The following is a 27,687-nucleotide window of genomic DNA, read 5'->3' as shown; positions in this document are numbered from 1 at the left end:
TAGTAAAATCTTCCTTTTTCAGCTTTGGTAAAGAAAAGAACATACAGACATTACGATGCATAACATACAAACCCCAGGCCATACATAACACACTATGCTTTTAAAATAGAGCCTGAGCCACTGATGGAGCAACTGGCTGTGTCAGCCATGTTGGCTCCACTTTCTCTGCTGATTTTGTGTGAAGCTGTGCATTCGTGTTCAACTGGAATTAAGATTGCAATTGGTGCAATTATAAAATTTCTGTAAATCACCTTGTAGAGTGCACTCTTACATCAGATACATATTTTAACTGCTCGGCATGAGCTTAACAAAGCCAATTCCCTCTTGTGTTTATTTAAGTATCCTTGGTTAGTTTTTTTAAATGCTATTCTTTGTTAGCAGACTCTTAAGAAAGTTAGAGGGTGTTGGTGCATATTTACAGCCAACAATTCTGTTGAAAGGGCAGCAATATTTCACCCATTGTACAATCAGACAAAGCACTTTCAATTGCAAAACTACACAAAACTCAACTCAATATAAAAATATGGCACTACAAACTGTGTATTGATAATCATTTGCTATTAGAACACAAACATGTAAAACTCTTTGGATAACACCTGCATTGTATATATATGGTGGAGCAACACTGGCCGAAGCTGAAAAATATTTTAAATGTCAAAAACAGAAAATGTTGATTTTTGACGTGTGATAACATAGAAGAAAATCCCAAACACAAAATAATGTTGAAGAAATATGTTGCAGGTTACTCTTTACAGTGTAGAAGAGTAATGGATTACATGGCCTTCTACTGTTGATTAATATATCAGTAACTTTTCAAAAGTCTTTTTAGCCCAACAGGTAACTTAAAAGGGTTACAAATTTTCAACCAAAACTTTTCCAGATGACCAGTAATGTTCCTAGTCTGATTACCTGATGTAGAATGAAAATGGGGACTAGAAATATGGGAAAGATGTTGAAATTGATTTAGTATTTCATCCGATTTGTTATCACCGCTACGTAGACAATGGTGAGGATGAGGAGGCCGATGCCGAGTCCCAGGCCCACGTGGTTCAGTGTCCGGGCCATCCTGCTGCTCCGCTCGGCCCCCAGCTGGTCCCCAATGTGGTTGGATTCACGGGCCTGAAGGTGAGAAAAATATTTAAAATGAGATAGGGGTAAGTTAAAAAAAATGATATCAAACTAAGTTTTCTTTTTTAAAGCCCCAGTGTGTAACGTTTGTAGTTGTTCATTATCAAAATCTGTATTGCCCTTCGCAAACATCAATTTTAAGTATTCATATTAGCTTGGAATTTTACATTTGCGCTCGCATGAACTGGGGTAGACCCAGTTCTCTTAATACATCCATGGGGTAGACCATAGACAGTATATAATGGACCAACAGACCCCGTTGCTCTGGACGGAGACCAGTGAAGGATATTAGAAGCACTTTTCCGGTGATGGCCAGCTTTACAGCGCAGCCTCCAACTGTGAGAATGTGACGTGAGCAACGTGTCTGAAAGTTGGAAGTCTTCTGGTAGCTGTGCCAAGAGAAATCTCAATCATTCCCAATCTTACAGAGACGGAGAGTGTAGGTGTATGTAAGGAGATAATATAAGCACAGGCTAATTATTGCTAACTAACATGCTAATTAACATTAGTAATTAAACCTAAACATCTCATGTAAGTCGAAACTGCCTGCGAGCTTCTCCTGTACTATACGGTAATTCCTCTACTGTGCGACAGTAAGTCATTTGGTTATGACACAATCGTTAGCTTATTTTTACAAAACCGTCTGCTACGGAGCTATAACGTGAGGTACAAGGTAATGGAGCCTTTTATACATTGTCGTGTTTCTTTAGAATTAAACAATGGACAAATAGAGTCTTTAAACGCTTCAGATGTAAAGTTATTTGCAGTCAAGTGACGTAAAAAAAAAAATGGCGGTCAGTGTAATGCTAACAGGAGGTGATACCTTTGTAGCAACAAAATGGCGCCATCGGAGGTTCGAGTTCTGAAGCGAAGCTTACCCCCTTGAGCTTACCCCCTTGGGGTAGACGCTCCATAATGATGCGCCATCTTGAAATACGTTAGCCGGTAAGGGACATACAGGCTATACTGCTCCGCCTTTCGCGTTTTCGACTCACAGCTGCTGCTAATGGGTATTGTCGCTTTCCGGCCCCGGGAAGTTTGAAGAAGGAAACATGGAGGACCACACGTATTCAAAATCCAAATGTCAGGAACAGGAGTCTTCTTCTTCGCACAGAAAAAGAAAACGGATATTGAAAAGAGCAAGAGACCGGAAAAAGAGTGAACATTGGAGCTGCTTTGGAGGCACACACCAAATCCCAACTAGTTAATTATCCTCTGGACCGCTGCAGTCTCCTTTTCTTTCTCTCTCCTTTCCGTCGGGTGGCACGCGTACCCGCTCGTGGTGTACGCGCCACTCTCCGACATGAACTCATGGATGTATTAAGAGAACGCATGAACTCCAACAATGATGGCTGATATACGGCCTTTTGTACACCTTTGCTTTTTGAAGCGTGAAGGCTACCGTAGTTGCAATACTGCGTGGCGAGAGAGAGTTGATTGCGATATATGATCTCAACACTAGATGGGAGTAATTCTTACACAATGTAGCTTTAAACATAAGGTAATGATCTGAATGACAACCAGACGTGCATCTCATTATCAAAGTAACTGAGCTCAACAGCGGCCACTGTGGCCACCAGTGGCAATGACAGGAAAGTGGTAAATTTGCTAAAACATCAAAGTCAAAGTCAAGTTTATTTCATCCATAAAAATGGAAATTACAGTGCTCACACCGCCTAATACAATACAATAAATACAATGTAATACAATACAATACATAAATAAAATACAAAATTTATAAAAATGTACGTTTAAAGTGCTTGTTGTGCTGTCTGATAGCCTGAGGTATAAAAGAGAGAGCATACCGCTTAGTTCGTGTCACGGGAGGCCTTAGCCTACCACTACGTTCCATAACTCTACCAGTCAGATTATCATGAAAAGGGTGATCCAGTTCCCTTGTTATTTTCTGTGTCATTTTTGCCAGACGGTCATCATATACTTGATCCACTGTATTTAACTCTCCTACCATTTTTCCAGCCCTTTTAGTCATTATATCAATGCTGGCCTTCTTGGTTATCCCAGCATTCCCCCCCCAACCCACCACACAGTAGCTCCAAACACTACATATCACTGTTTGGAGCTACATAGCACAAGTAGAGAAGGACGTTTGCTAACATTAGCCAGCATGTGCTACTGGTTATACTAGACTAAGTAGGGCTGAAGCATTGAACCCTGTGAGTATGTTTTCCTTAAGAATTCAATACTTTTTATTTTAAAAGTTACACAGTAACTTTAAACTTACAACAACAGTCTGAGTTTCCGTTGTCCGGTACTGGACCGAATGACTGGTTGAAATAACTCCCTCTAAACAATTTGAATTGTGTTAAAATAGGCTACAGTGATTTTCATATATTTCGTTCTAATAAAACAATGAACAACCATGTCTTATTAATTTTAAAAAAATGACCCGAAGCGTATGCGATAAAGTAAAAAACTACATGTAGTCTACTGATTGAATGCAGTAGAATGTAGTCTACTGATTGAATGCAGTAGAACACCATAGGTTTACAAACTACAAACAACAAGAGACATGACAAGTCGGGAAAGTCCAAGCCCAAGCCATGGCGAAACAGGGAAATATTGCAAATTACTTTATAAAACCAAGCAACAGCCGGTCTAACATGATTAAAGCCAAGAAATTGCCAGACAGGCCGAGCCAACACCAGCTGCAGCCCCTCTCATTATCGTTAATGACATAAACGCACATCCAGATGCCATATATGATGACAGCTCTCCACCATTACGGAGGCTTGAATTTCAAAATTATATAATTACGCTAAGTATTCATAAAAAACGAAAAGAAAAAACGGATGTGCGGGATAAAGCAGTTTTCACACAAACAGGCAATTTTGCTTCTCGTTCCTCGCCTTAAAAGTTCAATTCATTTGAACTTAGAATGGCTACATTGCACGTGTAATGTGCGGAGCGGACATTCCAGTTCAATTCAGCTAAATTTTATTTATATAGCACGTTTAAAAACAACCATAGTTGACCAAAGTGCTTAACAAGCTCAAATGATAATATACACAAACAATACACAATACACAATACAAAATAACCAACAGTAGAAAAAGGTCAAGGTATCAAAGATCAACTTGAATTGAAAGCCAATGAATAGTAGTGGGTCTTAAGCAAAGACTACGCTTTCACTTTAACCAATGAAACTGTTTGGACACCCGTTTTTGGTTTCCACCAACTCCTGGGGGAATATCGGGCTCTGAATGCGCCACTATGTTCCCCTGCTATGTGACAGCCACTTAAAAGTAAAATTAGATGAATCGTCCAGACAGTAAAAAAAGGGAGACATGCAGGAAAACAAGCAATTTAGTGGGAATGCAAACAATCACTGCTTGCAGCAACTTTTCAAAGAATTATTGAGCTTTTCAAAAACACCCATATCTTTGAAGACTTGACCATGGAGTAACAACCATGTCTGTCAGTCAGTCAGTCAGTCAGTCAGTCAGTCAGTCAGTCAGTCAGAGTACAGTTAATTCGAAGCACATACTTTACCTTCCCTTTTCATACAATACAAACTAAGCAGGTAAACCCAATTTAATTCCTTATTTATAAAAGATTAAATACCAAGTCAAAACAAACTCAAACTCTCACTCCCACACCGCTATTATGTATACAACTGAATGTTTGTGTGTGTGTGTGTGTGTGTGTTTGTAGGTGTCGTGAGAAGGCCCTGTCTGCTGTAGAAAAGCTGGTCATGATTACCAGCAGCTGTCTGGCTCGTGTTCAGCCTCTGCTCAGTGTCTCTGCTGCAAAAACTGCGGCTCTGTCCACGCGGCCGTTCATGATTTATGTACAGGATGATGTCCCAATCCAACACTTGGTTCTTCTACAATTTAAAGGCAGCTCAAGAAACATTTGGTTTTTAGTCATTTAGGCAGGTAGATGCTTTATCTTTTGATCTGTATTTTTGACAGAGGTGTATAAAGTACTAGAGACCCATACTTGAGTAAAAGTACAAGTGCTCTATCAAAAAAGTGACTTGAGCAGAAGTTAAAGTGCTCTTTAAGCACCCCACTTAAGTGGAAGTACTAAAGTATTCAACATTTTTTGTACTTAAGTATCGCAAGTAGTTTATTTTAAAATGTACTACTCAAGTACTAAAAGTAAAAGTACAAGTATTGTGTTATGTAGTTATTAAAGAAAGCAGTCACATTTTGAATATCATATTGTTGGAGTTCAACTTTTTACTTGGTATTAAGACATGCAATACAGGCAGTCACAAGCTGTACGTTGCTGGATATGAAGGAAGTTTCTGAAATAAACCCCAAAAGGTACATTAATGTCACAGCTGTTATAACTACTATTATCTGAAATAACAGTGGGTTATTAATCACTTATTAACAAATACTGAAATAAAATGTGTGATGTAGTGGAAAGTTAGCAAGCTAGCAAAATAAAGATAAACTAGCAGCTTCACACCACAGGGTGAAACATTCAGGACTCACTGCAGACTGAAACAACTCAGGAATAGCTTCATCTGCTGCAACAATAACTAAATAGAAAGAGTACAAACTTACATTGTCTCTGAATACGATGCAATCCCGCGGATTTCTTACATAATTTATGTAATTATCGTACGTAACTAACGTAGCCGTAACTACGCACGTAACCTACACATTCTCCGTAGCGTGAGGAATTCACAACAGTAACGAGTAATGATACAGCACATAAAAAATTTATCGGAGTAAAAGTATTAAACTCATCGAAAATATGTACTCAAGTAAAAGTGGAAGTAGGAGAAAAGAATAATACTCCAGTAGAGTACACATCGAAAATATGTACTCAAGTAAAAGTGGAAGTAGGAGAAAAAAATAATACTCCAGTAGAGTACAGATACAGCTTTTTAGTACTTAAGTACAGTAGTGAAGTAGTTCTACTTTGTTACTATACAGCTCTGATTTTTGATCTGTGTTGGATTTGAAGCATGACATAATAAAGCTTTACTTCCTGATGTATAGGAAACATTTTGCATCATCTCTAGGGAATAAACTTATTCAGTTTTGTGCTGAGAGTTACGGTTAATGAGAAGATCCGTTTTGAACGTATTAAAATACATAACATACCAACAAACAGATTTTGTTACCTTTGCTGTTTCTTTTAGATTTTTTTTTTTTTTTTTTTTGCTCAGGCATTTTTAAGCCTTCATTACACAGGACAGCTGAAAGCGTCAAAGGGGAGAGAGAGGGGGAATGACATGCAGCAAAGGAATTGAACCTGCAGCCGCTGCGGAAAGGACTTGAGCCTTTGTACATGGCGGCGCACGTTCTACCAGGTGAGCCACCCAGGCACCCCGATGTTTGATGTTTTAACAAGATTAGACAACTCAACCAATTTGTGCAAGCAACAGCAACTCTGTCCCAAAGCCTGAATCAGGGAAAGATGCTGTCTGGAGCTGTTCCCAGTGGGCGCTGCACTGTCACATCACTACAAGGTTTATTGTAGTGATAGTTTATTGGTTTATTCTTTTACTGTTGTGAAATGGCTGAAGGGCGATACACAATGTACTATATCTCAGTACTTTGTATGAAGTGGGCTTAATGTTGTAAGTCACATGTTGAGATGTCACAAGCACTTTTATTTAAACAGTGTGTATATACACACACACACACACACACACACACACACACACACACACACACACACACACACTACTTTTTATTGAAATTTTAGCAGTTCAAGTCCAATGAATAGCTTGAAATGGTACGTGGTGAACTGCCTGAGGTTAAAAAAAAAAAGTAAGGTTACCCAAAACTAAAAAATAATGTACATTTCAGAATTTTACAAAAAAGCCTTTTTCAGGGAACAAGAAATGAGTAAACAATGTAAAGCTGTTATGCAGCAATGGAGGTTGATCAAGCTTTGAAAGTTGGTGTTCCCACAGGTGTTCCAACTTCTGGATTACTTACAAACCCCTCTATTTGTATAAAAGTACTGTGGTACCATACCCTCGTGAGCATTATTTGAACAGTAATGTACTGCAGAAAGTAGTGTGTTGCCATAAAAATGGCGGGAAAAAGGCAATTAACAATGAAATAGAGACAGACCATCATAACACTTATGGTCTTTCCTACAGAGAAAGTGTAAAGAAAGTCAAGGTGCATTCTTCACCATTAAAAGGCACTTAGAAACTGGGGGAAACTCTGACAGGAAGAGGTCTGGCAGACCCAAAGCCACAACAGAATCAGAAGACAAGTTTCTGAGAGTCAACAGCTTGCGTAATAGGCGGCTCACAGGACAACAGCTTCAAGCACAGCTTAATAGTGGTCGTAATAAGCAAGTCTCAGTGTCAACTGTAAAGAGAAGACTTCGAGCTGCAGGTTTGATAGGTTGAGTTGCAGCAAGAAAGCCATTGCTAAGATATAAGAATAAGAAAAAGAGGCTTGTCTGGGCCAAGAAACATCGCCAATGGACTACTAAAGACTGGAAGAAGGTGCTATAGACTGATGAATCACAATTTGAAATCATAATAGTCTGGGGCTGTTTTGCTGGATCCAGGGTCGGTGATTTGTACAGAGTGAAAGGCACCCTGAACCAAAACGGCTACCACAGCATTTTGCAGCGCCATGCAGTACCCTCTGGTATGCGTCTAGTTGGTCAGGGGTTCATCCTACAGCAAGATAATGACCCAAAACATAAGTCAAAGCTATGCCAGAACTACCTTAGCAAAAAAGAACAAGATGGTAAGCTTAAAAACATGGAGTGGCCAGCACAGTCACCAGACTTAAACCCCATTGAGCTGGTTTGGGATGAACTGGACAGAAAAGTGAAAGCAAAGCAACCTACAAGTGCCACACATTTATGGGAACTTCTGCAACAGAGTTGGGAAGAACTTTCTGAAGAATATTTGATTTCCATTGTAGAAAGAATGCCACGAGTGTGTTCAGCTGTTATATCTGCCAAAGGGGGCTACTTTGATGAGTCAAAAATGTAGAATACATTTTGGTTTATAAATTGATTCTGTAATGGGAAAAATTACATTTAAGCATAATTCCTTATATTTTTATGTTTTATTTCTACTTTAATTCTCTCACATTATTGAAAGACAGTTTATCTCAGTTTCTGCTTAACTGCTGACACGTCCAGTCTGGAACATAATGTGAGCACTGTTTGTCTGAACAGGCTACAAGGTCACTCTAAAACTATCTCTAGTTTTCCCATGCCAGTTAAGATGTAACTGGGGGGGTGAAAGTCATACAGGGAGGAGGAGGCGAAATGGCTCCAAGATGTCTCTTGTATTTCTTGATTGTCTTCATGTGTATCAGATTGCCTGTCAAAATTGTAGCGTCATAATAATCCAAGTGCGTGTGTGCTGTCACTCTGAAGATACATATAAGCCTAGTGTTTCTGTTCACTCATTTGAGAAACTGACTCCACACTGGGCTGCGGCCTTTTGTGAAATCATGTTGCTCCTATTTGCAAATATATACTTTGGTTAATAAAATACAAAAACCCAACTTGGTTTTAGTCTCAGTCTGTCTTATTTGTTTCAATTTACTAAACTTTGAAAAGTCCACTCCTGCTGCAAAGGAAACTTCCACTACAATTCCATGATTTCTTTTTTAACTTAAATTGTTCATTTGTTCTATTCTTTCATTTCAGAGTATAATAAGACATTGAACTGCATGAATTTCAATAAAAATCTGGAAAAATTGGGGTGTTCTAAAACTTTTGACCGGTAGTGTATATACAGTATATTACACCATACAAATACTGCATAGTACTATTCCTCATGGCCCTGACTATCCGGTGCTAATTTCGATACCTCAGTTTCGATGCCGGTTCCTAACGATACTTTTTTCGATACCATATGTTTTAAAATCCATTTCAACATCAACAAAAATACATTAAACACAAAGCTTTTATTTTCCACCTTAATTGTGAAACAAAACAGTTATCAAAATTAAAAAATTCTGGTAAAACTGCTCACTCAGAGTAACATTAATAAAAGTGACTTGCCTTGCAAGCTCAGCCTGTCAGTCAGTCATCAGGGCAGATAAACCACCGTTGTGGCTGCTTGTCTACTACGTCAAGAGCACCGTGACCGCTTTCGGCTCGCCATTAATATCACATCGCAGCAAACGCTGTCTGCATGAAGTTTTAAAAAACTTTTAAAACTTCCGTTACTCCGTCCGCACCGCACCGCTCCGTGTGTGTGTGTCTGTGTGTGTGCGTGTATGTGTGTCGGTCGGAGCTCCACTCTGTGTCAATATGCAGAGAGGACAGATAAGCTTGGCTTACGATTTTTCGATACTGATTGGAGTATTTTTTTCGATACCATCTTTCCATTGCCCCGGCAGCTTAGTTGAAACCTGTTGTGCAGAGGGTGAGAAGGGTTTTTGAGGATGCGCTCAGCCTTACTCAGAATGAGGTCTTACTCAATGACCTTACTGTACTCGCCATACTGATCATGCGCTGCAACCTATTCTGGTCTAGGTTGCACATGTTTCCAAACATGCAAATGAGGCCAAATCCAGACCCTGAGTTTTACCAGTGCTAAGCAAAAACAGTTTCTTAACCTCATCCAGGCTAATACTGATGTCACTAACTGGTACGCTTGTGATTTTTCCTGTTGTCTACAACAATAACAGACTGAGAACAATAACAGGTTTCCCTCCCCCTGCTTAAAGCTCACAGGTGCACTATGAGTTCCTGCATGGTTTCAGCGCAATTTCATTTTTGTCTCAAATCGTAGGCATCTCTCCTTGATCCGCTAGCTGCCTGCCCCCTGAATACACTTTGTCTCTGGAGACAACACAGGGGTCGTAAACGTCAAACAAACACTAGGGGCACAGTCTGTGCACCAAAATACTGTCTGTGTTTATGTCTGACCTGGGCTGGCACATGTTCACATTAAAAATCGTGTGCGTGCACCAGCACTACTGTGACGCGCAAAGTGTCCCGGTTTTATTTCCGGGCAATCTGGTCACCCTAATTTAAAAGGTACAAATCACAACATATAGTTCAAACTACAACCATGTGAAAAGAGTCACTACTGCTTGAAATCCCATAGACGGTACACACCCTTCTAAATACGAGGCTGATTTTAGGAAGTGAAAGTGAAATTACAACCGTCGATAAGCCCAGCTGTGCAGTTCCTCGGAGTGACTTCTCCCTTAACAGCCATTATCCCGGCCAAGAGAATGTGCGTGTCTAATTTATCCTCAACACCAAAGTAGTTAATATCTAACATCAGTCAGAAACACTCAGCAGAGCTCTGCTTGTAGCTCAAAGATTAAAAAATGTACGCCACATTTTAAGTAAATACGGCAACTAGTGCGGGCTAATGTTACATAGGTTTAAAATGGTAAGTGAAAGCATGGCAGATTACACAGGGCTCAACATGAGCAATGGCCCGGGGCCAGTTAAAAAGTATGTTGATTGGCCAGGCACAGGCCAGTGACTAAGCCCTGTTACAGAATTATCAAGCCATTAGTTTCAAAATTTCAGGAGTGTCAAGCCAAGTCAGTTGGATAAAGAAAATCTCCTAATAATTTTCATGAGGTTTTCTAAGAAGAATTTTGCAATTGGGTACTAATGATAGAAAAATAGAGACAGAGTTCAACTTCCAAATAATCAATTCCAATTATTACCTAGAGCGGCTTGTACAACAAGTCAGCTGAGCATGCAAAAATGAGGAACCTGTCCACAGACAAGCATACAATTTGACTTATATTGAGAGTTCCAATAATTAATAAACAATTAATTAATATGTACTTGGGTTAATGGTATTTTTCTTCCAGGCGAAAAAAGCAAAAGCAGTACCAAGAACAAGAAGAACACAAGAAGTTTTCCCAGGAAAGTTCTAGGAAATTATTAGAAAAATTTAGTTAGTTTTAACAGAGTTCTTCAGGATATAAAAAGGGGAGAGACCTAAGGATGCTGTAATAAACTTGCATCAGACAAGACTGGTGCTTAAATTGTTTTTGATGCTTTTTGCTGCTTTTGTGCTGGTGCCTGATTTACTGCCAGCCTGCGGTATTGTCTGTGTGCTCTGTCTCTGTGAGTGGGCCTGTGTGGTCTGTCTGTGGTTTGCTGTTGTGAGAGCAGTTTGAGTCATAGTGAGGACGGATGGAAATTACAGGGGAGGGGGCTGATATTTGTGAAAAAAATCGCAGGGGGCAGAACTCAATGGAGCGGATGAAAGACAGGATGGAACAGATACCAAAATCCTATTGGGCGTTTCTCACACACACAGAGACAAAAAGAAAGTCACGATGGCGGAAGGGTCAAGCTTGTTAACGCAATATGGTAAAATCTCTGCCACACAGTTATGCGTTGCTGCATTTTCCACTCTGTCCCTGTCTTTTCCCATTACATTGACCATTTGCCAAAACATTTTACGACACCTGAACCAAACAGCCCCCACCCCTTCCTTTCATTCCCACAGTTTGACCCCTGACTCAGCCCTAAGCCTTCACCTGATTGGCTGATGGCGAGGTCAATGGGGGAAATATATTCCACTCTGTGACACTGCTCTCTGTACCTGTGGTTGACATACGTATACCTGTATACCGTCCATACAGTTACATACACAGATGCAGGGACACAGGCTCTGTTATGCAGGTATTTTTTAGGTAACCAGGGCTCCAATGGCTGTTGTTGCTTATGTAGCCTAAACAGACATAGCCTCAAGGCCACAGCCTATTTCAGGGTCGCCAGCATCCTCAAAGTAAGCTTTGTGTGATTTTCAACTCCACTGGGTCGGTCTTTAAAATCCCCCATCTGGAATGTTGTATAGTCTGGCTCTCTGGGGTGAGACCCACACAAGAGAAAAAAAGACACTACAAGTTGTTATCAGCATGGGCGAAACCCTGGATATATTTAAACAACCACTGACCATGACAGGCCAGACGTCACAGTGTTTTATAGCTTTAATTTGTGGATTACTCAGTCAGTTCACCTTAAAGCTGCAGCAATCAATATTTTTATCCCAACAATTTATCAAATTACACAGAGAATTATCACCCAACTCTGCAGTTCCCTTTTTTTTCTGGCCTGTAACCTAGCTTTCAAATACCTTAATTCCAAGCACAGCAGGCAGCTGTTCTCAGCAACAACAAAAAAACTCTGATAAACTATGAACCCAGCACCTAGTGTCACAAAGTCAAAGTGAGCGACTAGCTGGTGAACACAGTGGAGCATTTAACTGCTAAAATATATATTTTTTCTGAGCTAAATGGAGAAAGAATTAAATTCATCAGGACACAAATGTTAAGTCCAATATTAAGGGCACGTCTCCAAATGAGCTGACATTGCTCTGTATGTGTAATAGGCAACTGTTCACCATTACATCTTTATAAGGTCTTATGTCAGTGTTGTGTTTACAGCTTGTTTCTCTGCCCTCCAAAACTGACCCAATCAATCAATTATTTAGAATTAATTAAAATTGATGAATGCAGGTTTAATAAATAAGAATGTAAAATTAAAAAAATGGCAATTTGATGGTAGCTATAACAATAACTAATTATTTTTTGTTACTTCTCTGCCTATCAAAATGGATCATTTAAAGAAACAGTTGTTTTTGGTAACTGTAGTATGTTAACCGAAATTCAACACTACCACTACCTTAGAGTTAAAGCCTTTCGGTAAAGACAGGGTATATACAGAAATCCTGGAGGTAAATTCAATACCTTTTAATACCATTTTTAATACCTTCTCAATATTTTTTTAAAACCAACACGCCATTGAGTTGCAGGTTTATACAGCAACAAATTTTCTAACCATTAAACAGAGTTTGAGATTCATAAAACTACACCCTCTAGGCCAATAGAATAATGCAGATAGGGAAAGTCAACAGAATAGATTGAGACTCACTGACTTTGGAAACATCTTGCAACCCTAACCCATCTTGCATTTATTTCACCTTTAGAATACAATTAATAGATTAAATAAAATAATAATTTAAAGCAGTTCAAAGAAACAAGCATTCACTGATCCCAAATGAGTACACATGAAAAATATTCCATGAAGCAAGTGACATACAAGAAAACAGACATACACACAGACAAGCAAACAAGCATTCACCGTTTGAACGTGTGATGCCATTATAACCATTTGAAACTAAGTGAACCTGTGATGTCATGGTAAGTGCTTCAATTGAATTGCTTTTTCTTCCCCACTAGGGGTGCATACTGCTCAAAACCAATATGAAACACGTAGCTAGTAATGTTCACTCAGCGTTTTGTTTTGTTGTTAAACTGTGTGTAAGATGAGCGGTAAAATGAGCGGTGACGTTAAATCACCGGTTTCAGGTAACGGCACCGTCTATTTCCTGGATGGTTTTAAGGTAACGGTCGGCAGTGTTGGGAGTAACGGCGTTTAAGTATAACAATCGGTCATTTTTATTTGATTAGCTAAGCAGTCCTATAAAATCAACTTACTCTCACATATCACAGCAATAAGGCTGCACAAATTAACCCAGGTTAAAACTGGGGAAATAACAAATACAATAGGATTAAGTAGCCTAGTCTAAACATAGGCCTAACTGTTGTGTGCATGTGATTAATCTTTTCTGATTTTATATTTGTTATAGGCTACTGCTACAGGGCCCTACAGTGTAATGCAATTCAAGAATAACCAGAGCTTTTCACATATCGACTTTTGCAGGCCAGAGTACTGAAGAAATTAGATGGAGCCTAAACATAAAAAGGAAGGCTAAAGATGGGGATATTGCCAGCTTTTTTGCTAAGAAAATTCAAAGAAGTACACATGATGATAAGAATGAGGGAAATGAAAGAGACTGGAGTAAACTGGAGAGACGAGGAGGGTCAGAGCAGGAGAAGACCACAGAAGGAGACGAGGAAATAAGTGACGGAGAAGAGGAAATAAGTTAAGGAGATGAGAAAATAAGTGAAGTAGATGAGGAAATAAGTTATGGAGATGAGGAACAAGAAGAATCAGTGAGGGATGAAGAGGCCCCCGATTCAGAGAGAGGGACGGAGGCAGGGAGTGATCAGGAGGAGGAAGATGACAGAGAGGAAGGGTGCAATTCCCCCTGGACCATATGGTATGTTTTTATTCTTCTTCCATATAAATTGCCATACAGTAGGCTCATATGTAATGTCACTTATATGCATTGGCTATGTCCATGTATTGTAAAATTGCATTAGATAATTATATTTGCCACAATTGAAACATGCAATGGTTGCAACATTTCTACCATTGTCAAATCAAAAAGAACCAAGCACACATCTCGGAGACTACATGATACTCTTGTAACATCTACACTTGAAAAGCAAACACATGTTGACAGCAAAGATGCTTTTAGAATAGGTATATTCATTCCCAATGATCAATGAGGTGGACAGGTGCTTTTCAAACTCTAGCAGCAGGATAATGAGGGGTGTACAAGCTTTAAACCTGTCAAACAATGACTTCTTAAAAGGAAGAATTGGTTTTGTTAGTGGCTGAGGAATATGGCTCTGACTTTCTGACTTACAAGACTTGAAAACTGAGATACACCAGGCAAAAACAGGAGCAAATGGCAAATTAAACTCGTCCAGTCTGACTAAGTTTGTGACGTTCTTGGTGCCTTTTAAGGAGGTTTTCTTTGAGCTTTTTTGCCTGTACAAGAGCACTATCGTTTTGCCAGTGAGTACTGCTGGGTGTGAGCAAAGCTTTTCAACTTTGAAGCTTGTAAAAAATCACCTGCGCTCAACCATGGTAGATGACCGTCTGAGAAATCTGGCTCTTCTCAGTATTGAGAAACAGCGTGCAAAAGCACTAGATTTAGATACGTTTGTGAAATGTTTTGCTTCAAAGTAGGCTACAACAACCGTCGCCTTAAGCTTTCCTAAAAAAGATGGGTGATCATGGGTTAATTGTGGTCTGTAATTATACGTTTTTAATTATAATATATGCTTAAGTATTGTCTGCTGTTTTATACTTCCACAGTCCACTGCATCTTGGACACAATATTTGTACTTTTTATTTTATATTTTCATTTTGCTTTTTATACTTTTACTTTTTAAAAGACGCGCAGTTTTGTATTGTTTGAACACTGGGCTTATTCCTGTTGTAAATTAAAAACGCTTGTAGTGTGTAAGGGCATGTTTAAACAATAACTACCGTAGTTTAAAAGTATTTTTGTGTTAGTTTGGTTAAAGCCATTCACATATAGGGATTCCCACGTACCGTCTACCCATGCCACCCTGCCAAGACCTATTGCCCCCCCTTTGCCACCCCATGTAAAATTTTCTAGATCCGCCACTGCGCGTTACTACAATTTGGTTGAATGAAGCGCGAGGTGTCAGGCATTGGCTACGCATCAGCTGACTGGAGAGAGCAGGGGTGGGGATGATGACACCATTGCAAATGCGATGATGATTGGCTGGGTGGGCGGATGCCCTGCTCGCTCGTCTTACTGAACGCTCTGACTGCCACTAAACACAAGACAGCGACAATGGCGACGAGCCAGGGAATTTCAAAGGTAGTGTTCTCGAACAGTATAGGGGAACGTGTGTCTGTGTGTGTGTGTGTCTCTGTTTGTGTGTGTGTGTGTGTGTGTGTGTGTGTGTGTGTGTGTGTGTGTGTGTGTGCGTGCTAAGCTCAACCAATCAGCGTGCAGCTCATTGAAATATTCATGAGCAGACCATATAAGGCAAAACAGCAAAAGAGTCATTTTCAGCCCAACCAATGTTGCATACCCTATTAGGAGACCTTAAGGAACAGTGTGAAATACCGTATATAACCATTCTATCACCCCTTTAGACAAAGAAGAGCTGCTGCTGGCTAACAGCGGTCTTTGGAATTAGCTTTGGCCGCGACTCTGGAAGACTTGGAGTTGAGCTTTTCTTTGAGAAAAGAAAGAACGGCACTGAAGTAATTCCTCAAAAAGGAAGATGTGTTCAGAGTTTTGCCAACCGGATACGGCAAAAGTTTAACCTATCAACCTGCTATCAACTAGCTCTGCTTTGTTGTAGCGTGCAGAGGGAATTTGAAAGACAACCGTTAGTCCCGCCCCTCGGATTGAGCCCTGCCAATGGTGTGTTCCCAGACCCAACATCTTGATGTGGGCTTGTCAGGCTAAAATAGGCTATCACCCGATGCGGGATAGGATATAGTATCACACAAACTTTACAAGATCAACTTAAATAGACATAATAAAACAAATGGACAACTCATAGTTTGCAAAAAAAATATTTAAAAAATTAATACCTCATAAAATGGCGATAAATACTTTTTAATACCTTTTAATGGCCTTCATTTTTACTAAGTTGATTTACTACCTTTTAATACTTTTTAAAACCCCGCGGACACCCTGAAAGAAATATGATTATGGCTTTTACTGTGAATCTCTTACAGGAATCTAAAGCTACATTTGGAGTTAACATTTGCAGGTGAGTTTCTGAAGAGCAAAATACTCGGATGAAGAGCTGTGGGTGGTTAAACCTCCAACATACATAATCAAGGGAAAGCAATCATCCTGTTGCAGAAGGTAGAATCCCTGAAATACAAAAAAAATGTCTGTTCAGCCAACGGTGCGTGCGGGACACACCGCACAGACTAGGCCAACGGTTGGTCACCATCGTCCCAACTAGGTCCCAAAAGGACTTTAGCAACTCTGCAGATTACTGTCTGGATGTTCATCCACTGTCAAGAACTAAGCTGTGAGGAAAAGCTCATGTTTTTAGAAACAAAGGACCATTTGACGACGCTGTCACAGAAGCGAGGAGTGGCTTGGAGCGATAAACACACAGAGCACTGATCCTGACAAAAGAATCTCTTGTCCGTACACTCCAGTTGCTGCTGTGTTGAGAATTTCAACTTTCAAGTCTTATCCTGAGTCCAGCAAAAAGTTATTTTCATTTTCTCCAAATTATAAAAGTCCTCCAAAGTGAGAACTGCCAGACAATGGTCGTTTCATTCTAGTTCTATTCCAAGTGAAAAAAAACATTAAGTCAGTTGCCAAACAGGTTTGTTTGAAATGTCTGAGAGATAATGTTGATAATGACAGATTCTAGCAGCCAGCCACTCCCCATGTTATTTCCTATCATGTTTCTGTCTCTGCATTCTTTTCTGTTTAGCTTTTCAGCTATAAACTTTGATACACACCCAAACAAAAACAAGACCCTCTTCATCTCTGTCTTCTCTGTCCTCAATCAAAGTCTGGGCCACTTTCTTTCAGTTCTTCTTCTTTATTATTTTGCCTGCATCTTTCTTCTGCATCTCTCTCGGCTCTATCTCCTCCCAGTTCATCCAGATGTCTGATTATGTAGCCACATAAGAGAATAATGGGGACACAATGAGGCACGGTTTCCTCTCCCTCCTACTTTTTCTCTTTCACTTTTCAAGGGAAATCCGAGAGGCTCCCTGTACTGCCAGATTGATTAGATCCTCATGACCATGTGATGGCCACATTTAGGGTCCTACGATTTCCGTGATGCAGCAAACGCGGACGGAATCACGGAATCTACACATGAAAATGGAATTCTCTTATACATGCGAAATTGCACGGAATTTGCATACATTTTGTTGAAATATTAAATAAACAATTTTATTTTACTTCCTTCTCATTTTTCAGTTTAAAACCACAAGAGTAGAAAGGTCTCTACCTAAACCGTGGCCAAATGGCATTGTTAAACATGTTGCCTAGTAACCATACATCCTCACGTTCACGTTGTGAGTTTGTTGCGTGGGGAAAATAAATGTCGATGTGAGTGGCTCCTGATAAGCCAACGGTGGCGAAAAAATTAAGAAACTCTCAATTGACTGCTAAATACTGGGCTGAACAATACCCCAACGGCAACTATGAGTCTGGACAACAACTTGTTTTGTAAGTTTTGTCAACATTAGAGCCCGACTGGTAAAGGATTTTTAAGGCCGATATCGATATAAATATTTGGTGATTTAAAATTCCGATATTCCGATATATCGGCCGATATATATTAAAAAAAAAAAATCCAGAAACGCGTAACAAAACATAAACAGATTTCTCTAACATTAGTTATTTGTAGTTATTAATGAGTCCTCACTAAAATAATAGGATAATGCTGTTTAAAAATAAACGTGTTTGTTTTATTGTCACAACAGAACAGAGGAACATCAAAATATATTAAAGTCCTGATAAATAAAATTTATAAAAATACAAACTTAAGATATGAAACTTGAAGGGTTAAACATGAGTGTTGCCAACAGTGACGTTGTAGAGCGCCCTTTGGTGGACAAACTCTGCAACGCCAACACTCATTCACTTATCACTTATCATTCATCATCACTTATTTTGTTAAATATTCATTTATCGGCTATTATAAATGCCGATACCGATAGTTTGGAAAATGCCTAATATCGGTCGGGCTCTAGTCAACATACTGTTGACTGGACCCGCAAAGACACATGTAACGACCGTATGAAATCAAAAGTTCATCTCAAGAACAAAGCTAAATCCACAGTGGGCAAATCCCTCCAGGTTACCATTGAGGCAACGACAAAATCAATCGATGCAAGGCGAAGATTTTGTTGCAATGTGTGCTGAAGCTGACACACTGCTTGAGAAAATGAAGAGGGGATACGGCCGTTTCTTGTTAAACATTGCAAGCAGGGAGGCGTGCTTCCAGAAAACGCCAGCAGCCTCAGGCAGACCCACCTGCCGCGGGTCTTTGACCAGCACGTGCAAAAAGTGCTGCAAGAGATCCGTGGAAAAAAAATCTTTGTTGTTGTCGACGAAACTTCTGACAACCAAGATCGCAGTGTCCTCAAGATTGTTATCCAATTAGCTTTTATTTAGGTAATTTTGAATGTGCTTTGCCGAATATATTAACAGTTTAAATAAAAAAAGCTGAACTGTGAGTTTGTGTCACTGAGTTTTTAAAGGTCAATACTGCTTAGAAGTGAAAAGCACAGAATGGATGGAATGGATTTTCATTCATGATGTTTACAGATCCAAGCATTTCAGAAAAGGCAGTGTTTGTGAGTAGTACCGCTACTACGGCTCCACCATTTCCATGAGCAATAACATACCCAGACAGCCATTAGCCATTTTCACCTTAACAACAAGGACCCAACAACCAACAGTTTCAGAATGCCACGTTGCGGTTTCTGAAGGGAAATATTCAGGAAGCAGCAGGTTGGTGTTTGTGCTATTGCGGTGTTCCTCACAGTTCTTAACTTGAGTGGAAGTTGGCTCATTTAGATCAGAGAATGTACGTGGGGGTCTGATGCCAGATGCATTACTGAGACAGAAGGAGGGGCAGAAAGAAAAAGACAGAGACATACAGAAGAGGCCAGAAAATCAACTGAGACTGAAGTCAACAGTAGTCCAAGTCTGATTTAGAGGAAATACTACAGGAATATAAAGTGAAGTCCTTCACTAAGCTTTACTCAGGGTCAACAGCTGACAGATGTTCAACTGTTCAACAAATTGGACTTCATTCTGCTGCTGATGACAGTGTTAACCCTGCAGAGTTGAATACTGTTAATTGAGATCCTCGTATTTCCCAGGAATAGGTGTCAGAATATACTCCCCTTTCCCACTAATAAATACCGGTGGGAACTCAGGATTATTAGCATGCGTGTCTTTGTGTCTTTGTGCACCTGTGTGTCGTTCATACTGAAACAATGACGCCTTCTCCAAACATCAATAATGCTACCACACACAAGTGTAGTTAAAGCCTTGAAATGCTGTTATTACAGATTTGCGGATCATCTTTCTTCAAATGGCAAGTTCAGCAGTGTGGCCAAATATTTGTTTAAGAATAAGTTAAATGGATGAAGCATATTGCAAAATCTGTAGTGGAATGTTATATCTAAAGGTAATGAACTGTGCCTTAAAAGGTCCCAAGGCATGAAAACTTCACTTTATGAGGTTTTTTAACATTAATATGAGTTCCCCCAGCTTTCCTATGGTCCCCCAGTGGCTAGAGCCCTGGGTATCCTGCTCTGACTTTGAGAAAATGAAAGCTCAGATGGGCCGATCTGGAATCTTCTCCTTATGAGGTCATAAGGAGCAAGGTTACCTCCCCTTTCTCTGCATTGCCCGCCCAGAGAATTTGGCCCACCCATGAGAGAGAGACATCATGGCTTTGAAACGAGCAAAGTGGGAGTTGGTTAAGGCCACACCCCCACCATCCACCCCCCCCCCCCCCTCCTCAATAGCTACAGACACAGAAATGGCACGTCCTAAGCTTATTGTGGGACTGGCTCTAGTGGCTGTAATTCAGCACCAAGGCTGAATTTCGGGAAAGAGACTTCAGATACAGTATTAGCGGACCACTAAGGTCTATATAAAAGAGACTTCAGATACAGTATTAGGGGACCACTAAGGTCTATATAAAAGAGACTTCAGATACAGTATTAGGGGACCACTGAGGTCTATGTAAAAGAGACTTCAGATACAGTATTAGGGGACCACTAAGGTCTATATAAAAGAGACTTCAGATACAGTATTAGGGGACCACTAAGGTCTATATAAAAGAGACTTCAGATACAGTATTAGGGGACCACTAAGGTCTATATAAAAGAGACTTCAGATACAGTATTAGGGGACCACTAAAGTCTATATAAAAGAGACTTCAGATACAGTATTAGGGGACCACTAAGGTCTATATAAAAGAGACTTCAGATACAGTATTAGGGGACCACTAAGGTCTATATAAAAGCATCCAAAGAGCACCATGTCATAGGACCTTTAAACCTGCCTCAAGGCACCAAAATGGCTGAATAACTTCTTAACGTGAATTAATGGATCCTGTAAATTAATGTCATGCAATTTAATTTGGTTTCTGTTATCCTATGATTAAATAATATGTTAATAATTCAAACTAAGGCATATGGTCAAACTTAAATATATATACTTTTTTAATGTAATAACAATACCTTATTTCACCAGTCAATTGAGAACAAACTGTCATGAAAAGTCACTAGATGGGAGAAGGGTAGGCTTTACAACGGCTTGAGTCTCTCAGTTCTCGGCCAGTTCTCAATACCCAACCCTACCGTAAGGCCAATGAGATGCTCCCATATAACCACTCGGCTGTATTTACTGTAACAAGCTGTGTTGTAAGAGGATCAAACAATTCAGTATGGTTGGCTTTATGTTTTTAGCCACGCTAGCAAGTAGCTCTAGGGATGGCAATATCGGTCTGACGTCGGTGCGCCACTTTAGTCTGGACTGTAATGTCTTATGATAAATAAAAAATAACTTTGGTCATGCCTTAAAGGTGCTCTAAGTGATGTGACGCGTTTTTTAGGCTACAACATTTTTTAGGCTACAACATTTTTTGGCGCTGCTGCAGTGATTGCTCAACCAGCTCCTTCTTTTCGGTTATTGGCTGGAACTCTGTTTGTTATGGTTCGTGGTGCAGGTTGGCGCAGTTTGTTTTTGTTGCCTGAGCTGTCTTCACAGACCGCGTTTTTTTACAGTGTGTTCAGGGGACAGGTAGCTAGCGGATAGCGAGGAGATGTTTGATGTGACGAAAAATGTTGTAGCCTAAAAAACGCGTCACATCACTTAGAGCACCTTTAATTTTTCATTTAGTGCTGTCACTAAAAATCTGTTTCCAAAGATGCAGGCACCAGTCATACGACCTACTGGCCATAAATTGACTTTCATGGACTTTGCTCTGCACACATTAACCAGAGATTGTTCAGCCCCTTTCTGAACAGACTGTTCAAGGTGGAAATGTTGACATTTATTATTCTGCCTCACCATTCTGTATAAAATACGGACACTGAATGGAGTGACAAAGTTGTTGCAGCGGAGCAAGTAACCGGGCCAAATCGACATCTGTGTAAAAGGGACAGACGGTGTTATGACAACTTATGGAAAAATGCTACCTAATATGTTTTTGTGTGTATCTGTGAGTGTTATGACATCTTTATTTACAATATTTTTACGATCACAGACAGGGGTAACATTACATTACCTGCCATTTTGCTGATGCTTTTATCCAAAGCGACTTATAATTGATACATATGTCAGAGGCCACACGCCTCTGGAGCAACTATGGATTAAGTGTCTTGCTCAGGGACACATTGGTTGATGTATCGCAGTGGGAATTTAACCCAGATCTCCCACACAAAAGGTATATGTCACATCCACTGCGCCAAAGTAGACCTAATGGTGGATCTTTTTTATGGCAGTATTTGTGGAACCTGTGTAAAAAAAAAAATAGGCCATAGAAACAACAATAGAGATGTGGGACTCTATTTTGTGTGTTGCTTTTAAACATCAAGGTAAATACTGGATGCTAAATGTGGACTTTTTCTAAAAATAGAGTTTAACAACTGTTGCCACAGAAGGTATGCCACAGTAAGTGCTTGCACACACAACAAACGGCAACCTCCGTTGCTGAAAAATTAAGCAAATGTGCCAAAAAGTGCAGTTCCTCGAATTGCCACTTGAGGCTGGCTCCAAAAGGGAGTTGATCCCCACAGAGCCCCCTGTTAAAATGTCAAACTTTACAGCAGAATTAAACATGTTTACAGCCTGGTACAATCTCTATTGCTAGGGTTTATAACTCACCTGTCCATGTTTATACAGTCTAGTGCGTTCCATTTACCTCCGAATTTGGAAGCCAGAGCTGGGAATTACGTCACACCCGAGTTGACTGCGTTCCACCGTTTTTCATGTGCATACAAACAGCGTAACAACATGTCCACAGATAGAAGTTGGACAGGACTGTGTGTATGACTGATTTAGATAGTGAGACACAAATAAGACAGAAGTGCTTAAAAGTGTATGTGTATACAGCTTTCACTGCTGTTGATTGCACAGAGCAGCCATGTTGGATTTTGAGCTCGGGGTACTGTGACGTGTTGTCCGACTTCAGGGGGCGTGTTTTCGACTTTGACCTCGGAAATTCTGACCTCCGAGTATAAATGGGTCACACACACACACACACACACACACACAGCCTAAACACGCTATAGTACACTGAATTGGCGGACTAGCAAAAAACAAGCAACATTAAAGTACTTAGTAAGATGTATGTTTTTTTTGCAGTGTATGATATACAGTGGTGTGAAAAAGTGTTTGCCCCCTTCCTCATTTCCTGTTCCTTTGCATGTGTGTCACACTTAAGTGTTTCGGAACATCAAACCAATTTAAACAAAAGTCAAGGACAACACAAGTAAACACAAAATGCAATTTGTAAATGAAGGTGTTTATTATTAAAGGAGAAAAAAAATCCAAACCATCATGGCCCTGTGTGAAAAAGTGATTGCCCCCCTTGTTAAAACATACTATAACTGTGGTTGTCCACACCTGAGTTCAATTTCTCTAGCCACACCCAGGCCTGATTATTGCCACACCTGTTCACAATCAAGGCATCACTTAAATAGGGACTTGACACAGTAAGGTCCACCAGAAGATCCTTAAAAGCTACACATCATGCCGAGACCCAAAGAAATTCAGGAACAATTTTGAGATAGTCTGGAAAGGGTTATAAAGCCATTTCCAAAGCTTTGGGAATCCAGCGAACCACAGTGAGAGCCATTATCCACAAATGGCGAAGACATGGAACAGTGGTGAACCTTCCCAGGAGTGGCCGGCCGCCCAAAATCACCCCAAGAGCGCAGTGACTCATCCAAGAGGTCACAAAAGACCCCACAACAACGTCCAAAGAACTGCAGGCCTCACTTGCCTCAGTTAAGGTCAGCGTTCATGCCTCCACCATCAGGAAAAGACTGGGCAAAAATGGCCTGCATGGCAGAGTTCCAAGGAGAAAACCACTGCTGAGCAAAAAGAACATCAAAGCTCGTCTCAATTTCTCCAGAACACATCTTGATGATCCCCAAGACTTTTGGGACAACATTCTGTGGACCGATGAGACAAAAGTGGAACTCTTTGGAAGGTGTGTGTCCAAGTATATCTCAGAAGGAACACTGCATTTCATAAAAAGAACATTATACCAACTGTAAAATATGGTGGTGGCAGTGTGATGGTCTGGGGCTGTTTTGCTTTCAGGACCTGGAAGACTTGCCGTGATAAAAGGAACTATGAATTCTGCTGTCTACCAAGAGATCCTGAAGGAGAATGTGACCATCCGTGTACTCAAGCTGAAAAACTTGGGTTCTGCAGCAGGACAATGACCCTAAACACACCACAAGTCCACACGAATGGCTGAAGAAAAACAAAATGAACACACACAAAGTCCTGACCTGCCTAAAAAGGCCGTTCATGCTCGAAAACCCTCTAATGTAACTGAATTAGGACAATTCTGCAAAGATTGGGCCAAAATTCCTCCAGGGAAAAGCCTCATTGCACGTTATCGCAAACGCTTGGTTGCAGTTGTTGCTGCTAAAAACCAGTTATTAAGGGGCAACACTTTTTAAATGGTTTGATTTTTTTTTTCTCCTTTAATGATAAACACCTTCATTTACAAAATTTTGTGTTTATGACTATTGTTTAAATTGGTTTTGCAGTGTGACAAACATGCAAAGGAACAGGAAATGAGGAAGGGGGCAAACACTTTTTCACACCACTGTATCTGCATACTTTTGAGCTCTCATTAATATTTAAATATTCATTATCCTACACACTGACATTTCATAGCACCTTTAAAACTTCAAAAAAAGTCCACTTTCCATGCACAAGTAAGACTCTCAGGGAATCTACTTAAATGTTTTAGGGCCAAATAAATGTTATGTTATATTTGGCCACGAAATGTGTAAGGAGTCACAAGAGTTTTTCCCCTGAGAGGATTAAAGACTGACCACATGGAAACAATCAAGCAACTTTTCCTCCCAGAGACGTGTGTGCTTTCCTTACATGCACCACTTGAACAAGGCAAAAGTCATTCACTTTTTGGGTTACCTCAAACGACAAAAATACATGACTATCTAGTATAAACTAAAGAATCAATCCTAAAGTGAGGTAATGTTGAACTTTTTACTAACCTTCTCAAGTATCAAAACAACAATCCATGTTATACTGATGAGACTGGAGTTTCACAATACAAGATAGCAGCCATGTTTTGAATTACAAAATCAATTCCCCCCACTGTGATAATTGGAACATTCAAGACCACAAAACATCTTCTCTATTTTACTGTTGACCACATCCTCCATTTTCTCTCTGTTCTCTTCCTCACATAAATCCACCCCTTCCAGGAACTCCAATTCACTTCCCCAAACTTGGCTCTCTTGCATGCCAACATACACGGCAACATACAAATGAGTCAAATTTTCCCCATTCATCTGGTCTGCAGCTATAATACTGTTGCAGAGAAGGTAGCAAGCTCATCAGATAGCTATTCTTACGCTGATTAGAGGGCTTTTCTAATTAAAACAATCTCATCAATCCACTGTCATTACCATGAGACACAAAGCACGTTAATCACTACAACTACTGGGATTACAGTAGGAGATACCTTTCCAACTCCGCAGTAATAATTCAGACTTTTTGGTTAGTGCTTTTTTTTCTCTAAATGCTATTTATGTTATTCTTAAAATAATTTCACAATACTTCGAGTTAACATTTAAAAACGATACAGAAATGTGTGATGCAAGCTGTTTTTCTTATTAACCACCGGCCACTGAATTGGACCTGAGAGAATTTTTTCTTCCACAACTCTATATTTGGCACATTTTCAGAATGAGATTACTTGGATTTTGGCTGGGACATTTTGCTCTGTGTATCCATGCACCAGTCCATAAAGAATATAAACACATGAGAATCAGACTCACTGAGATGGAGTAGATGAGGGCAGCAATTCCAAGCGGAAAGCAGCAGCACAGCATGGTGAAGATGGAGTAGCATAAGTAGTCGTTAACTGGGTTAAGCAGCGGGCCTCGAGTCACGTACACTGTGGGCTGGACAGTGACGGTGGCCTGCTGTCCAGGGTACTGCTGTCCAGGGTACTGCTGTCCTGGGTACTGCTGTCCTGGGTACTGCTGTCCTGGGTACTGCTGTCCTGGGTGCTGCTGTCCTGGGTACTGCTGACCTTGGTAAGGCTGTTGTCCATATCCTGCACCCCCATACTGTGGCGGTGGTGCATAGCCCTGCAGGCCACAAAAATGAAATACAATTCAGTGTTCAACAATAAAGAGTCTTGCATTGTCAGACCTTCCTCCACAGCGCAGTATATGAGGGTCTGGCTAGCAATCCCGGAAGTGGAAGGTCGTGGATATAGACTAAACAATAAGGGTTGCCCGATGGCCCGGGGCAAGTAAAACGCCAGGTCGGGCAAGTGAATATAACAACCCACTTTCCCGTTAGGGCATCATTGGATCATAAATGACGTTACTGTTCTCTAGGTTTTGGTGCTTTCAGTAAACACAGTGGTGGCCTAGTTTCAGTTTACCACCATCATTACTACATTCAGGCCATAAGGACACAGTTACAAAAAATCCTACTGATTTCTTTACAATCAGTGAGAAAAAATATGACACTCCATGTTAATTCAATTTGGATAATTAGAAAATCCACATTAATGGAAACACAAACTGTGATAATCTTGCTGAGTTTCATTACCCTTCCAAGACTAACATGTTAGGGTATAGTTCTGTAAATATAATAATATACTATAGGAAAGAAAAGCAAAATAGAGTTCTTAGTATGTACTTAACTTAAGTACTGTAATGTTAACGTCACTGTCACAGTTATGGCAATACTTAACGTTACACGGATGAGCGGACTGCGGTTTAAATTGCTTTGCGAAATTCTTTTTTTCTGTCATACAATATTACAGTAACGCTAACGTGAAGATACTACAAATTAAGAAAACTCTTCTCTCGAAGAAATTAGCATTCAAATATATTACAGATTAGCTTATTAGCATATTTACCGTTAGCAGTGTTATGGAAAAACAACAAAAAAGCTGTGTAGCACCCGTAGACTGTAGCACCCTGTTACCTGCCATGAAATTATTAATAATTATTATTACTTACTATTATATTTCATATTGTATTAGTGAGGCCCGGTGTTGGGCTACTTAACGTTACCTGCTGCGGTTGTGGGTATGCCTGGCCGGGCTGTGGGTTCCCCGGGTACGCTTGGTCCTGGTAGGGCGGAGGTGGCGCATGGCCCATGGAAGTCTTCTCATCAGACCATCCAGCTGGAGGAACACTCGACTTACTGGGGTCCATAGTGCAAGAGCTTGTCTCTGTGCTTTCAGAATAAACAAATCTCTCTTTTTTAACCTCCGCACTCAAGTATCTCTTAAGTATTTATCGGTAAATGTCCACCGCCTGTTTTTTTTTACACCCCTGCTGCTACAAGGTGAATTATCCAAGTAACGGAGCTTTGATAAGTTTCTGATTAGTGTCAAGTTACGCAGAATGAACAAGGAAATTCCGGCAATGACTTTCAAACTAAAAGCACCGTCGAACATGAACTGAGTTTTCTGACCCAATGGGCGTAGGTGAATATTGTAGGCTACTGAAGCTACAGTATGTCGTAATATGAGATGAACTGAGATGAGATAACCCTTATGTGAACTCTGGTGCGTGATTTAGCATGGTAAACTAAATATAACATAAAAACAATCTATTAAATAGATTATGAGTGTAGGGAATATATTCAATAACTAACTAATCATGGATTTTTCCTAAATGTAATTGCCACTATTACTACAGTTGTATTTCTTAATTTATTATTGTATT

The 27,687-nt window shown here is 40.1% G+C and overlaps 1 protein-coding gene across 1 annotated transcript; it reads right to left on the bottom strand.

Annotated features, from left to right (window-relative positions):
- Positions 1 to 378: 378 nt before the first annotated feature.
- LOC114557192 (glutenin, high molecular weight subunit DX5) lies at positions 379 to 27,363 on the bottom strand. Its single transcript, XM_028580557.1, has 3 exons — positions 27,028 to 27,363; positions 25,771 to 26,085; positions 379 to 1,119 (listed from the first exon to the last, which is right to left on the bottom strand). The coding sequence occupies exons 1-3, from the start codon at positions 27,169 to 27,171 to the stop codon at positions 964 to 966; spliced, it is 615 nt and encodes a 204-aa protein (XP_028436358.1). The 5' UTR covers positions 27,172 to 27,363; the 3' UTR covers positions 379 to 963.
- Between the last annotated feature and the right edge of the window lie 324 nt (positions 27,364 to 27,687).

Source organism: Perca flavescens, chromosome 6, assembly GCF_004354835.1.
Source record: "Perca flavescens isolate YP-PL-M2 chromosome 6, PFLA_1.0, whole genome shotgun sequence".
Classification (NCBI taxonomy): domain Eukaryota; kingdom Metazoa; phylum Chordata; class Actinopteri; order Perciformes; family Percidae; genus Perca; species Perca flavescens.
Note: the sequence above shows the minus strand (reverse complement) of the source record. Positions and strands in the feature narration are given on the sequence as shown.

What these genes read in the sequence shown, in the direction of transcription:
- LOC114557192 (XM_028580557.1), bottom strand. Translation starts at nt 27,171, where the DNA reads ATGGACCCCAGTAAGTCGAGTGTTCCTCCAGCTGGATGGTCTGATGAG. An exon ending in CATACCCACAACCGCAGCAG is followed by an intron (nt 26,086 to 27,027) that starts GTAACGTTAAGT and finishes TGTGGCCTGCAG; the next exon opens with GGCTATGCACCACCGCCACA. An exon ending in CCCTCATCTACTCCATCTCA is followed by an intron (nt 1,120 to 25,770) that starts GTGAGTCTGATT and finishes TCTCACCTTCAG; the next exon opens with GCCCGTGAATCCAACCACAT.